A 14,117-nucleotide genomic window follows, 5' to 3' on the forward strand; every position below is an offset into this window, starting at 1 on the left:
AGAAATTAGTTCCCTAAAACTCGTCGTCAAGGGCGGATGCAAGAGGTGGCAGGCCTCAGCTGTAGCCACTACACCTCACCTCTGTCGAAAATTATGCTTTTTATATATCTTATTAATTTTGTTCATATATTGTTTTTTTTAAAAAAAAAACAATTCGTCCGGAATTTGAAACGTATGGAGTCACCTCATCACCAATTGATATTTTATTTTTGATTCTTTATAAACTTCTAACTAGAGAATATGTAGTCGGACAAGTATGCGGGTGATCAAATATTAAACTGTCAATTGCTGTCTTACGTTAATTATTAATTATTAAAAGAGCTTGATTATGTGTGTGTGTGTGTCTATATATATATATATATATATATAGAAAAATATGCGTAATTTACATGATTGAATTAAGATTAAGATAGTGTTTGGTTCAAAATTTGCTTACATCGTAGGAGGATTAGAAAAGTAAACAATTCCAAGTCTTAGGACATTGACCGCGGAGGACGAATTTAACCCGACATTTTTCACAACGTGCTTCCAAATCACCACATGAATTGACAACGTGTTAGCTGCCGAGAGCCCGAGGCGCCGCACCTGGCATCGGACCCAATCGCCACGTCACCACGTGGCATGTTCACGGCCATGCTTTGAGTCAATTTTTACAAAACATTCTGCAAATCGGGCTCTTCCAATCAATCCCCCAACCTATACATGCGCATATGCATTCAATGTTACGACATACTTCCATGTTTCTCTCTCTCTCTCTCGAGAAATCTTCATAAACTGCAACTCGATCTCTCTCTTTCAAGGTGCATGCATGATCAATTGATGAACAAAAACCATTCTATTTGTCCCTTTTGTTCCGTGATTCTTGATCGAAAATTCTACGTTCCCACTTCTCGACAGATGCTTTCCAAGAATCAAAGTTGGTTTTCTACAAATCCTAGAACTATCAACTAAAATTCGTAAATAAACTTGAAAACCAGGAGAACACACGTACATTTCTATCGATTCATATCTGCAGCTTAGAATTAAAAGAATCCAGCTCCAGAATAAATGGATATAACTTACAAGCCATACATCGACCCGGAATTCGAATCACTCATTGAAAGAATCAATCCCCCGAGGTTTGCCTGTAACATTAAATTTTCACAACTCATAACCGAAATGCATAAGATTTTGATGTTCATACTGCTTTGGTTTTTCAGGGTCTGTATTGACAACGACACGTTTCCGGATTGCACGCTTGTAAAGGTTCGTAAATAGTCTAATTTTTAGCATCAGAATATATATATGTAGATATTTCGGTCATTTTTATATCCATGTTTGTCATGAATGGAGAATTGGGTTTCTTGATTTGATTCAACTTATTCTTGTAAGAACCACCAGAGTATGTTATGTTATAAAACTTGAATTTTCAGATATTTGCATTTGGGATGTGAAATTTTATTTCAATCCAATAGTCTTATCATCTAATGTTTATGAACTTGAAAAAATTTGGATTACCTCTACCAGTTTTCTGTAGCATTTTAGGAACGTATCCAAATATCTTCAAACCGAAATATGGATTGCAGGTTGATAGTGCTAACAAGCAGGGGATGTTGTTGGACATGGTCCAAGTTCTAACAGATCTCGACCTCATCATTTCAAAATCTTACATTTCCTCTGATGGTGGTTGGTTAATGGATGGTGAGTAAATAGTAGCATTCTTTTACACTTAGTCTCAAACTAGTTGGTGTCGAGTCACGAGTGAGTGCGTACCTATTCTGTTGGGTTTCGGTTTGAAATTATCAGTTAACTGAGGAAGCAATTGTATTAAGTTGTGTTTGTTTTCACTCGGGGTTATTTTGGTTATGGATTCCAGTCTTCCACGTGATTGATCAACAAGGAAACAAAGTTACTGAACAAAGCCTCCTATGTTACATCCAAGAGGTAGGGTTGTTATTACTAAAGACATTGTTCTTTTTATATATGTTTTTATATAGATGATGGAGAAAAGAAGGATCAACTTTTATAGGGGATATGCACAAGTACGAGGGCTTCTAAAGGAGTTAAACAAAACACCGGGCTAGAAGAAGCGAGCCAAGAAGCGTTGACAGGAAGAATGGTACTTGAGATGACAGGAATAGATAGGCCAGGTTTAATATCTGAGATGTCGGCTGTATTAGCTGGGTTGGGATGCCACATCTCTAATGCTGTGGCATGGACCCACAATAGACGAGTGGCATGCATCATCAATGTGGACGATGGCTCAGACCACGGGCCAATAACAGACCCTTGTCGAGTTGCCCATGTCCAGGCTCAACTTGAAAATGTGGTGGGAGCCCACCATTACAAGGACGAGCCTCGAAGCCTGAGGTTATGTCCCCCAGCAGCCAGCCAGACACACAGGGAGAGGCGCCTCCACCAAATAATGGCCGCTGAGGGTGATTACGAGGAATCATGTTCTTGTTGTGGTGGCACTAATGATGATATTTATGGGTACGAAAAGTGGCGAGAAGGGCAGAGTAAGAGATGCAACCGTACACATGTTCAGATTGAAAATTGTAGAAAGATGGGATATTCTTTGGTTTCAGTGAGGAGTAAAGATAGACCAAAGTTATTGTTCGATACGTTATGTGCTTTGATGGACCTGCAGTATGTTGTTTCTCACGCTGCAATTAGCTCCGAAGGATCGTTTGCTATCCAGGTAAATGGCTCGTGAATTGTTTTTTGCTGCTTATACTTGGTTGTGAATTTCCCTGACTCTATATTCCATGTATCTTGAAAATGATCGCAGGAGTACTATCTACGGCACAAAAATGGAGGCACTCTGGATTCTGAAAGTGAGAAGCGTATGGTCATCCGGTGTTTGATTGCTGCAACGGAGAGAAGAGCATCTCATGTAAGTAATCGTTTTCATCCTCATTTTTGAAAAAGACAGAATGAATTCCAACATTATATCTACTCATATACGTGCAGGGATTGAGACTAGAAATCCGTACCAAAAACAGGACAGGGCTGTTATCAGATGTCAGCCGAATTTTCAGAGAGAACGGTTTATCCATAACGAGGGCAGAGATTGGGATTCGCGGTGAAAAAGCAATCGGAACTTTTTATGTTAAAGATGTATACGATGACGATGTGAGTCCTCGCACACTCGAGATTGTGAGACGAGAAGTAGGAGGTACAATCATTGTGGGGAACAACTCTCCATCGGGTGCATCTCCAGGGGCAAGTTTTTCGGGAATGAGAGGAAGCAGCAGCAGCAACAGCGGGATTGAAGAGTGTCCAAGGCTTTCGTTCGGGAGCTTACTGTGGGCGCAGCTGGAGCGTCTTTCCAATAATTTCAGACCCATAAAGTCTTGAAAACTTCTTAGGAATGCCCTGTTTTCGTCTATCAACACAACTTGGCACTTTCAAATATCCCTGTTTTCGGCTGTACGTAGACACAGTTGAGTTTTGAGGCAACCTCACAAATGAAGGAAGAAATATGGACTTCTCGAATATTTGCACTTCAACGACACGACAAAGATCATAATGGACCTGAATGCGAGTATCTTATAATTTTCATATGCATCACATCGCGCAAAGATATTATAATTTCCAAAGAGCTCGATGTGTAAGCATTTTTCAGAAAAGGATTTTTATACAAAACAACGTTTTATTTTAAAAAAATACTTCAAATAATCAGATGACGATGATAAAAAGTTCTCTCCGAACAGATAATCAAACGGGTTATATGTTCGTGTAAAAGACGGAAAATATGACGGAGATATTTGATGCGGCCATATTTCTTGAGCTGTAGAATGTGTTTCTAATTTGTTCAAGAAAAGAAGAAAAACGAATGAGCTTTCGCTTAGTTGAAATCGATCTGTTTAATCTTTGATCGCTAGTGTGATTAGATTGTCTAAAGTTGCATGCTCGTGCCCTTGATTTTCTTCAAGATTTCTGAATATGTTTTTCGTTTCTTGTTTCTCTACTCTCACTGTCGAAATGGATTCGTAAAAACCGCGGACTTCGTTCGAAACAAGTGGAAGATTATTTCCAAGAAAATGAAGCAAGAGGAAAAGCAACAGAAGTTCCATGAAGCGCTTCTCAAAATGCTTTATCCTCCTCCACCATCCCCTCCTTCCCAAGTGACTACCCTTTCTTCCTCATCTCACTGTAATTTTGTCCCCATTTGATTTTAATCAATGGATTTTATTACATTTGTACAGGCAGGGGGGGATGAAGAGGGGAAACTAAAGAATTCCACAGATTCGTCGTATTACCTTCCAGGTGTTTGTCAAAAATATCTAAGAACACGCGGTTATTACCTCACACAAACATCATCTTTTTTTATTGTATAGACGCAGGAGTGCTAGAGGATAATAATAGTAACTCGTCTTCATCGAGCAGTGATGATGACAATGGCGAAAACGGAGGCTCTGAAAAGCTGACGAGGTCGCAGAGGAAAAGGCTTCGTAAGAGGAAATTCAAGGAAGCAGCCTCACGACGAAGGGAGATTATTGGGCCACTTTTACCCAACACAACGGATAACGGAAACGATGGTGGCGCTGATAGTGTGGATGTAACTCCGCAAAGTGTTCGACAAAATACCGCTTCGGGATCAAGTACTGTAACTAACAATTCAGGTGAATGAATTTCTTCCATGTTCTTTTACATTCCCCGCTTTTGATTTAGGATTAACACTGATGCTTGATCGAAATTGCATTGTTTAGGAGCGTCTTCTTTTTGCACAAAGAAGAACAAGATCAAGCGGAGGAGGAAGGCTAAGATATTGTAATGTTCAAAGAACATAACCTTGAATTTATCGAACATCGAAAAACATCATTGTCGAATGTTACAAGTTCTTCGTAAATCTTGACTTGTTTGGTATTTAATGGAATATTCTATTTATATTTCTCCTGAAATAAATTATTGACGGGCCTATGTTTCTATGAACGGCAGCTTGTTCGATTTTCTTATTCAAGACTTCGATTCTAAGTTTTTTTTTAAATGAGAGATCAACTTGGTCTGGCCGTTACTTGACATAAAACAACCCAAATATAATTGAAAGGAATGATATTCCTTTCAATAATATTCAACCGCAGTTTTTAATTCTAGTTTCAATTAGTTTTTCAATACAAGTTTGTAATATATTTAAAAGTATTTTTTTAAAAAAAAACGGTAAAAACTTGTGTGAGACGTTCTCACTGGTAGTATTCTGTGAAACTGATCTCTTATTTGAGTCATCAATGAAAAAGTATTACTGCATTATTTTTTATTGTGAATATGGGTAGAGTTGATCCGTCTTACAAATAAAGATTCGTGAAACCGTCTCACAAGAGACTTACTAAAAAAAGGAAGGATATGGTGTTCAAATGCAGCTTGATTTGGTTTAGGATTTTAAAAAAAATACAAAAGTCAATCAAATTAAATCGGTTTTACAAAGTTTCAAACTAAATCAAATCAAACAATGAAATTTTTATAACTATATCAACACAAATCGTGAATTTCGATTTGGTCTGGTTTGGATCACTAAATTTAATTTTTTGAATTTTATAGTGAATTAGTGCACAAGATGGTATTTAAAAAACTAACAATGATCGAAATTCGACATAAATTAAAAAATTATTTTATTTGATATTGGACTAGATTGATTATAAAAAAATCATATATTAAAATACTTATTATAGTTACATAATTTTGCAAATTATAAGATACTTAGATGTTTAGGGATAAATTTATGTTTATTTGGAATAAAATCTACAATAATAAAGTATCGATGTAATCGGTCCGTTACAATGTCCACAAATAATATAGTATAAACTAAAAATCGTATAAAATGTACTTATATGCAATAAAAGTCACACTAAATTAACAAAATTTATTACATGATTTTTTTATATGAATGTAGTTGGTTTATTACAAAGTTTATTACATGATTTGGTTTGGTGTATATTTATCCAAAGTTTTGTTTACCTTTATCCAAAATTTGAACAAACAAAATTTTACAGTTTGTCGGATTTTATAACTAATTCAAACCCTGATTGTCTGAAAACCACTCCATACCATATAATTTGATCTGATTTTTTTTTTTTTCGATTTAATTCAATTTTTGAACACCCTGAGTATGACATATAAGAGGAATGATTGTGCCCATGGTAAGGTTTCTAAATAATCCATTAATCCCCATCCTATTCCTATGCAATCCAACAAAAACGTAAAAAATTGATTTAAAATAGTATAGAAATATATTTTGAGAATAAATTTTAGAAATTATTTCGCTTTTTAGGTGTTTGAAAACGATTTTTTTAAGGAAAAGAAGCAAAACATTGCCTCAAAATATGTATAATTATTATATAAAAATTTTGTATCGTTCGTTCAACAAGCTCTCGTAGCTCAGTTGGTTAGAGCACCCGTTTAGTAAGCGGGAGGTCTTGAGTTCGACTCTCAACGAGAGCAATTATTTTTCTCTGATTAATAATTAATTATCACTTACCTTCTGCGGATGCGGATTAAGATGAGCTTTTGCTAACAAAGCTAACCCGACCATTCGGTCCATTCCTATAGAAAATGTTACTATTGAATTATTAAGATTATTGTGAACCAAATTCTCGTTGATATTTATAAATTAAGAAATTTTTTCTTTATTTACCAAGAAATAAATGTTGGTTTACATTGTGTGTTTCAGATTTGTTTGCCACCCCGATTCCAAGGTCACTACTATATTATGAAACTTCAGCGGACAAATCACATTACCTTGTTCTGCATAAGTTTCTTAACTTTTTGTTTTTTCGATTTTATTAATTTATAGAACCGAACGACATAAAGCATTTATGTCATTCATGTAAGATAGATAGGTCTTGTCAAGGGATTTCCTACATACAGAATGCATATATATAAATGAAATCATGACGTACACGGGTTTATTCACCAACTAATTCCGAAAATCCCAAGTTGGGAATGCATTGTCCACATAAGGAAAATCCATTATGCATGTTGAACAGGAAACGGTAAAATATCGGGCAAGATTTTGATCACCCAAAAAAGCACAAAAGATGAACATTGGGGGAAATTAATTTAGTTCACATCTGTCGTCGGAGGGCCCTTCCATTTGAAATTGTCAGCATAAGTTTTCACCTGCAAGCAGATTATTCAACGATAAAAGCAGAGATAAGTCGAGGATGCTGCTTAAGTTCATGCCACAAGCTATAACCGGAACATAAATTTTGAAACATGAATCTCACACCTTCAATAGCGGTGTCTGGCGCTTCTTAACCTGAAAGTCAAAAGTTGCAAAGGCTCAATTTTTCAATCAAAAGCAAGTAGAAAAAACACAAGCTTTAAAAATATAGATGAATAAGTCTAATTTTAAAAAAAAGCTAGAATCATCCATGTAAAATCAACTAGAAAAATTGCACTGCCTTATCATGACCTGCTCGCTATCGTGTAGCAACTGTAACAAGTGCAAGATTTGCCTTTCCTCCAAATTCCTTTTATTTTTTAATAAAAGAATTTTGAACATGTGGAACAGTATTGGACATATATAAGTTCTAATAAAATGCCAATATCACCAAATTGAATCTAACAAGGCATCCACACTAATACCACCCAGCCCAAGTCAAACATAACACGGATAATCATGTAAAGTTGAATATTTATTTATATTAAATTTCTGTAGTTCCAGCAAAAGCAAGTGATAAACAGTTATTCAGAATATTACCAACCCATTTGTCACAGGAATCTTCTCCGATTTTTCCACACTCAAACCAATACATGTCAACAATTCCAAAGTAGCAATATGTTGAAGAAATAACTCTCTTCCTTAGATAATACAATTCAAGATCGATAGTATGTCAAAAGACGGAGGGGGAAAACAAAAGGCTCTTAAACAGCTACAAAGGCAGCAAAAGTTTGTTCTGAAGGGTAAACTGAGAAACAAGTCATACCGTGTATTCCCAACCATGCCTCTCGGCAAATGATATTGCAGCTTCTTGACTGTCAAAGCTTAATGCAGAATCACCAACATGTGAATATGGGTCCCCTGTGGATGTCCAACCCATCAACGGATTTTCCCATCTAAATGCCACAAATACCACAATCTTACTGAGTGATCGTAAAATATAAGAAGAAAAGTTGACCATTGAGAGAAACATGCGATTAAACAACTAAAAAGAAACTGAGGGACAACGAGAGAGAATAGTGGATTACTTTGCTTTTACTCTCAACCCAGCTTTTTGCTAAGAGACAGGAAATAGAAAAATACAGGGGGTACTGACAACTGGGTAGCAAGGGGAGGAATCATTAAAGGAACATTTTCTTTTCCTTCCCACATATTTAAGTCAAACGAACTTCCTGACCAATATACGTGACGAAATTAGCATATAAACTTTTGGTCAATCAAATATTTTCTCATCCCAACAAGATTTACTTCCTTAGCACTGCATTTTGTTCCAAAGTCGGACACGAGGTACAACCATGTCATACAAGTTATTTATAATGAACCTCAGCACATCTAACTTATGACAGCTTCAATTTGTTCAAATCTAAACAAGCCGGTCCTTGTAAAGAAAAATGGAATCCACTATCACTCATTTTCTTCCGCCAAACAAGTCACGGAAAGAAGAAAGAGCTATGATCAAAACAACTATGCAAGTCTAAACTAGACGGTAAAGGACATTTTAAGGCAGGGAACCAGAACATTAATAGAAGAAAATTGCATACTTCTGAGTGGACAAAAAATTAATCTTCCACCTCCCAAGTTTTCCAGAACCTTGTTGTGTAGCAGTTCGAGCAGGTGAGAAAATCAGAACCTGTCAAAACTTCAATTAAACTAAAAGTAGCATTTGACATGTACTTGTTAAAAGTCCTTAATTAAGTAATTGAGAGTTGATATAGTTGTTACAAATACAAGAGCAAGACGAAACAAACAATAAAATAATACCAATTCCGACAAATTTGATGTTGATTATGCCGAAACCCTAGCTAACTAGTCCAACAATTGATCTAACAAATTAATTCACCATCCAATTGGGAAAAAAATGAACTTCATTCCAGAAAAAACAAATGAAAAAAAAAAACTGAACGGAAAGATGATGATTGTACCTTACGACGGAGGTGCTCTTCAGGAATACCAGAGACGACACCGATCTCTCCAGGCTTGATTTCAACCAACGAATCATCCGTGGAGAAAGCCCTCGAAAATGGAGAAATCGCCAGCCAATTTGAATTCACAGAAAGTAAATGCCGCATCCGTTGCAGTGAGTTCGCCATTAGTCCAGAAAAAATGGGTTAATTCTCTGTTCCGTATTTCTGCAGCAGTCCGCAGACTACTTTGGGGAAACGAAAATGATGTAAATTTGGGGCGAATATGAAATTATGATTTCTGTTGGGCCACTTGTATATTTAAAATTTGTTTGTTGTTTTTATTACTTAATTAAATAAACATGATAAAATTAATAAAATGAATATTAATAAGCTATCTGAAATAAATTAATGATGTTTAAATTTTTAACATTGATAATTTTACAAAAAATTAGAGATGGACAAAGTTTGATTTAACTCAAAATGATAGGAAATATCTATTTGATTCAAAATTAATTTTGTTTTAAATATTATTACAATTACTTTATTTCACTTGATTTATTTTATTTCTTTCATCAATACTATTAAGTTGTTTTGTTTTATCCAACTTTAAACAATATAAAAATAATTATATTTATCAAAATATTTTTAAAAAATAAAAAATATATATATAATAAAATTAAGGAGTCGAGGCCCGGTCCCTTGACTAATTTGGTAAAAAAATATTTATTTTTGGCGTGAATAAAAAAAACAGTCGAAACAAATATTAATATTAATTCGTTTAAATTTACTAATAAATTGTCAACATAATTGAGAATCGGTACTGATTCTTCGAGAACAAGTCACAACACAGACTGAGCAAGGCTCAGCTCTCCCGTTTAGGCCATCGACAATTTTGTATCTCAAGTTTCAATCTTTTGGAAGTAAAATGAGTTTCCTAATTGAATGAGGCTGATTTTTGTTTTCCTGATTTAATCTCCGGTTTTGTTCAGGTATGGTTTTCGGAATTCTGAAATCGCTTACAATCACATCTTATTTTTTTTTTCCTTTTTATTTCATTTTCTCGATGGGTTTTTGATTTAGTTTGACGAAAGTAACAAAATTTTTGTATGATAATACGAGATTCTTTTCAGACCTTTTGTGTTGGGGGACTGTGTGCGTTTTTTCTTAAAATTTTTTTTTACTTCAATTGTGCCGGGAAACGAAATTTTAGGTCGTGGGATTTGTGCAGGGATGAAGATTACTCCTATTTATGATAAATGCTCAAAGTGACATTTTAGACGCTAATTTGGAAGATGAGAAATATAAAATATTGCTGCGCGTAAACTTAACGAGTAGAGCTTTGAATAATTGGCTTTAATTTTCAATGTACATTTAGAAATTGAGTTGTCTTTTAGCTTGTTGAGAACAAGTTGCCTGAATGTTAATATTTAACCGGCTTGGTTTAGACCTTGTAATTAGATAGTTTTTTTGGTTTATATATTTTCATTATGAATATGCATGGTTTTACTGAATCATTTCGTTCTGGTAAAGTATTTGAATGGAATAGTTGTGCAATAAGATTTTATCTTTCATTCTGAGCCGATTTATGTTACCCAGTGCTTTTAGTGCTAGCTTTTGAAGTTGGACGTGGTGTAATTGTTTTGTAAAGATTGTTATGGAATAGTCCATTAATAAGTGTTGAGAGGTTGTAAATAGGTTGGATTATCTATTGTAAATTTTCCCTAGAAGGTGATTATTGTGTCATTTTGATCTGAGATTGTTCCCAAAATTCAGACACTGATCTTTTGAAGTTGACCAGCTTTACAAATATGTGCCGTTTCATCTTGCTTATGTAAATACCACCAGTCTACATTATTTCAAAATGCGGCGCAAAAAACACAAGGATAGAGATAATTTGGTTTGAAAGGCATTTCTTTCTCATGTTTTATTTTCCGATGTTTATGGTATGCATTTATTTCTCATGCATATAATTCTTATGGCTAATTTGGTGGTTTTAGTGTTTTTCTTGTTGTAGCAATAGGGAGTAGAACTCCGGAAATCACTTGTCGTGACTACTGGAAATGGGTGCTCCTAAACAGAGGTGGACATCAGAAGAAGAAGCTGCTCTTAAAGCTGGCATTAAAAAGTATGGAGTGGGAAAATGGAGTACCATACTTAAAGACCAAGATTTCAGCTCAGCCCTGAGGTCACGTTCGAATGTGGACCTTAAGGTATGAAATGTAGAGGTTTCTCGTTTACTTTTAAGGATTATTGATATCCTAGAGGGGATTCTTTATTGTGATTAGGCAAAAAATTTAATTTGGTGCATATAGAAATAATGTAACGTACGAACTTGTTTGGGGGAGCTAAAGTATTTAAAATCAATGAACAGGATAAGTGGAGAAACTTAAATTGCATGGCAAATGGTATGGGTTCACGGCATAGGGTTAAGGTTTCACATAAAAGTAGTCAGGCCACCAACAAGCATGGTGGAGATGCTGCAGTTCATGAAATGGTCGTTGAGAAGGATTCAGAAGAAGTTGATTTAACGCCAGTTGCAGAATCTATTGAAACGTCCTATGATGCTGGCTCGGAAAGACAAGATTCAAGGTTGAAAGAAATAATATCACGGTGTTGCTGTTAATTAATTTACCTTTAATTTATATTTATGGCTGTTACTGCTCGATTTTCCCTCAAAGCCGGGAACTAGTGCTCCACATGCTACTGTTTTTGTTATATTGGATTTTGAACCTTCGATCTTTAAAAAACTCAAATGTCTAAAATCAAAAGGGCATACACATTCGAGTTTTAGTTATGACATCTATTGTCTTTTGTTTACCAATCAGTAAATGGATAAGTTTAATCTAGCTGCTTATTATGTAGGCAGTCTAAACATTTTTTGTCTTGGCTTTCATTTGAAACGGAATGTTATGTTCTATGTACTGCTTGATGACATGTGTTTGGTACTATCCATGAATGAAGGTTGAATGATCTTATATTGGAGGCTGTAAAAAAGTTAAAGGAACCTCGAGGATCTAGTCAGCATGCAATCGCTCGATACATCGAGGTAATTTGAATTAATAGTGAAAACATAACAGAAATACTATCTCAACAATATGGTTATAAATTACAATGAAATGGCTGGTGCTTCTTTTCCACGTTCCTTGGAATTTTGGGAATAAAGTTTTATCATTCTAATTACAGTAATAATATTCGGTTAGCTAATACTTGATTTGAGGATGGGGACATTAATGAAATTAATGGGGGTTATTTTCTCTGGGTTTTCTTGTGGATTATCTGATACGATTTTGATTCTCAGATTCTCACTTTATTTGCTTGGATACTGTAGTTGCGTCATGCTGCACCTCCGGATTTGGAACGGACTTTGGCCACAAATTTGAAGCTTTTGACTGAAAAAGGACATTTAATTAAGGTGTATAACTACAACGGCCTTCACTTTATCATGTTAGCTTATTATTTTGGGGTGGAAATGGCTTTTTTTATAAAAAATTGGTGCAGGAAGTTTGCTAAATCCTGAAGGTATAAAACACAAAATTCCTTTGCATGGATCAGGGCATATGTTGTATACATGAGAGTAAAATTATGATGCATAACATATTCGATATCACAGCTTTCACCTGTGATTTAAAGTCACTTGGTTTAATGTTATTTCTTTTTTCCAAATTTTATTTTTCCCCTTCCCCAAACCACACCGAGTTGGCAAAAATGGAAAGGCCGTCAAAAAATTAATGTACTGGACTGTTAAAAATGTACGATGATTTTTTTGTAGAATTAGAAACCGTCAAAAATTAATGTACTGGACTATTAAAAATGTACGATGATTTTTTTTGTAAAATTATAAACCAGCATAAAAAGGATGGGTTATAGCTACTGACAGGCTTGAATAGTTTTTATAACTATCTGTAATATGGTTGGATTGACAGGTGAAGAATCAGTATAGAATTACACCAAAATCAACATCTTCTGAAGTGGGGAAAGACACCTTCCACGCTATGCTACCTAATGGAACAAAGAATAGTCTTTCAGAAGCAGAGAATAGTGGTGTGATTATTCTGACCAAAGCCCGGATCGATGCCGAGTTAGAGCAGATGAAGAGCATGACTGCAGAAGAAGCTGCTGTGGCCGCTGCACGAGCAGTTGCAGAGGCTGAAGCTGCAATTGCTGAAGCTGAGGCGGCAGCAAGGGAAGCTGAGGAGGCCGAGGCTGAAGCAGAGGCAGCACGTTGTTTTGCTGATGCGGCGGTGAAGACTCTGAACTGTAAAACCATACGAGTCTGGTAGCATCATTTTCTTGATTTTGAATAACTGCAAAAGTACTGTAAATGGCATCACAAACTCGAACTTGAACTCCTCAAATTATTCCCCTTACTTGGATGACAAATGATATTTGATTCTTGGAGTTGATCTAATACAAAAATGACCATTTTCGAGTTCTACTCTTCTGGTGTTAGATATGCCTGAACTTTACATTGCGCAATGTAAACATTTCTAATTTTCCTTTGCGAGGCATCTGCTGCAACCACTGCGCTTATAATTTTTTATTCTTGGTGTCTAGTTAGTAGCAAATTTTGTCTATCTTGAATTCACCTGATGCCATTTTCATGAATATGCAGAATCTCAGGGGTCCGTCTCCAATTGGAGTGATTCATTGTTGGTTAAGGAATTTCATGGCTCTTATGATCTCTTGTAAGCTGTATAATATACGCGACGATAATCTCCCAAGCATGTATGTAACTTTATGAGTATGAAATGCTTTGTAGATACAAGGTGGTAAACATTGCATTCCAGCTGTGTTCTTTGTACATTGTTGATGGCTGATAGATGTGAAGGACATAGCGTTTGCGTTTGAGAATTCTCTTATTTCTGTGCTATAACGTATAGTTTGGCTAAAGAATACTTTTTGTTGATTTTTATACTTTCACAACGTAATTCAACTTTTAGTTTTTATGGAATATATCCTTGCTTGTGCGTGTGATGTGGTAATTTTAACGAATGAAAACATGGTTTTGTTACCGTTTTATCTCCATTTTGGTTGAATGGGAAAATCTAAGATGAACAGTCACATATTTGGTT

At 35.4% G+C, this 14,117-nt stretch overlaps 3 protein-coding genes and 1 non-coding gene across 8 annotated transcripts; 3 read left to right on the forward strand and 1 right to left on the reverse strand.

Moving 5' to 3' along the window:
• Nucleotides 1–711: 711 nt before the first annotated feature.
• On the forward strand, nt 712–4,453 carry LOC142546629 (ACT domain-containing protein ACR1-like). The gene is made up of 9 exons (XM_075654449.1): nt 712–1,118; nt 1,200–1,245; nt 1,566–1,680; nt 1,856–1,923; nt 2,009–2,680; nt 2,771–2,875; nt 2,953–4,109; nt 4,191–4,251; nt 4,323–4,453. Exons 1-7 carry the CDS (start codon nt 1,048–1,050, stop codon nt 3,337–3,339), a joined length of 1,464 nt encoding a protein of 487 aa, XP_075510564.1. The 5' UTR covers nt 712–1,047; the 3' UTR covers nt 3,340–4,109; nt 4,191–4,251; nt 4,323–4,453.
• A 1,893-nt stretch (nt 4,454–6,346) lies between these two features.
• TRNAT-AGU (transfer RNA threonine (anticodon AGU)) lies at nt 6,347–6,420 on the forward strand. The gene has a single exon. It is a non-coding gene; the product is annotated as a tRNA-Thr (tRNA).
• Nucleotides 6,421–6,856: 436 nt separating this feature from the next.
• LOC142546630 (NADH dehydrogenase [ubiquinone] iron-sulfur protein 4, mitochondrial-like) lies at nt 6,857–9,312 on the reverse strand. Its single transcript, XM_075654450.1, has 5 exons — nt 9,064–9,312; nt 8,683–8,771; nt 7,908–8,037; nt 7,208–7,237; nt 6,857–7,098 (listed from the first exon to the last, which is right to left on the reverse strand). Exons 1-5 carry the CDS (start codon nt 9,229–9,231, stop codon nt 7,039–7,041), a joined length of 477 nt encoding a protein of 158 aa, XP_075510565.1. The 5' UTR covers nt 9,232–9,312; the 3' UTR covers nt 6,857–7,038.
• A 527-nt stretch (nt 9,313–9,839) lies between these two features.
• LOC142546631 (single myb histone 1-like) lies at nt 9,840–14,010 on the forward strand. Of its 5 annotated transcripts, XM_075654453.1 has the most exons (8): nt 9,842–10,034; nt 10,819–10,951; nt 11,060–11,255; nt 11,417–11,634; nt 12,007–12,091; nt 12,374–12,457; nt 12,969–13,286; nt 13,658–14,010. In XM_075654453.1, exons 3-8 carry the CDS (start codon nt 11,106–11,108, stop codon nt 13,784–13,786), a joined length of 984 nt encoding a protein of 327 aa, XP_075510568.1. In that variant the 5' UTR covers nt 9,842–10,034; nt 10,819–10,951; nt 11,060–11,105; the 3' UTR covers nt 13,787–14,010. The 5 variants fall into 5 exon arrangements, with proteins under 5 accessions (XP_075510571.1, XP_075510566.1, XP_075510568.1 ...); XM_075654456.1 differs by lacking the exon at nt 10,819–10,951 and having other exon boundaries at nt 9,840–10,034; nt 12,969–13,321; XM_075654451.1 differs by lacking the exon at nt 10,819–10,951 and having other exon boundaries at nt 9,840–10,034.
• Nucleotides 14,011–14,117: the final 107 nt, after the last annotated feature.

The sequence above is a fragment of the Primulina tabacum genome, chromosome 5 (genome assembly GCF_025594145.1).
Source record: "Primulina tabacum isolate GXHZ01 chromosome 5, ASM2559414v2, whole genome shotgun sequence".
In the NCBI taxonomy this organism is placed as follows: domain Eukaryota; kingdom Viridiplantae; phylum Streptophyta; class Magnoliopsida; order Lamiales; family Gesneriaceae; genus Primulina; species Primulina tabacum.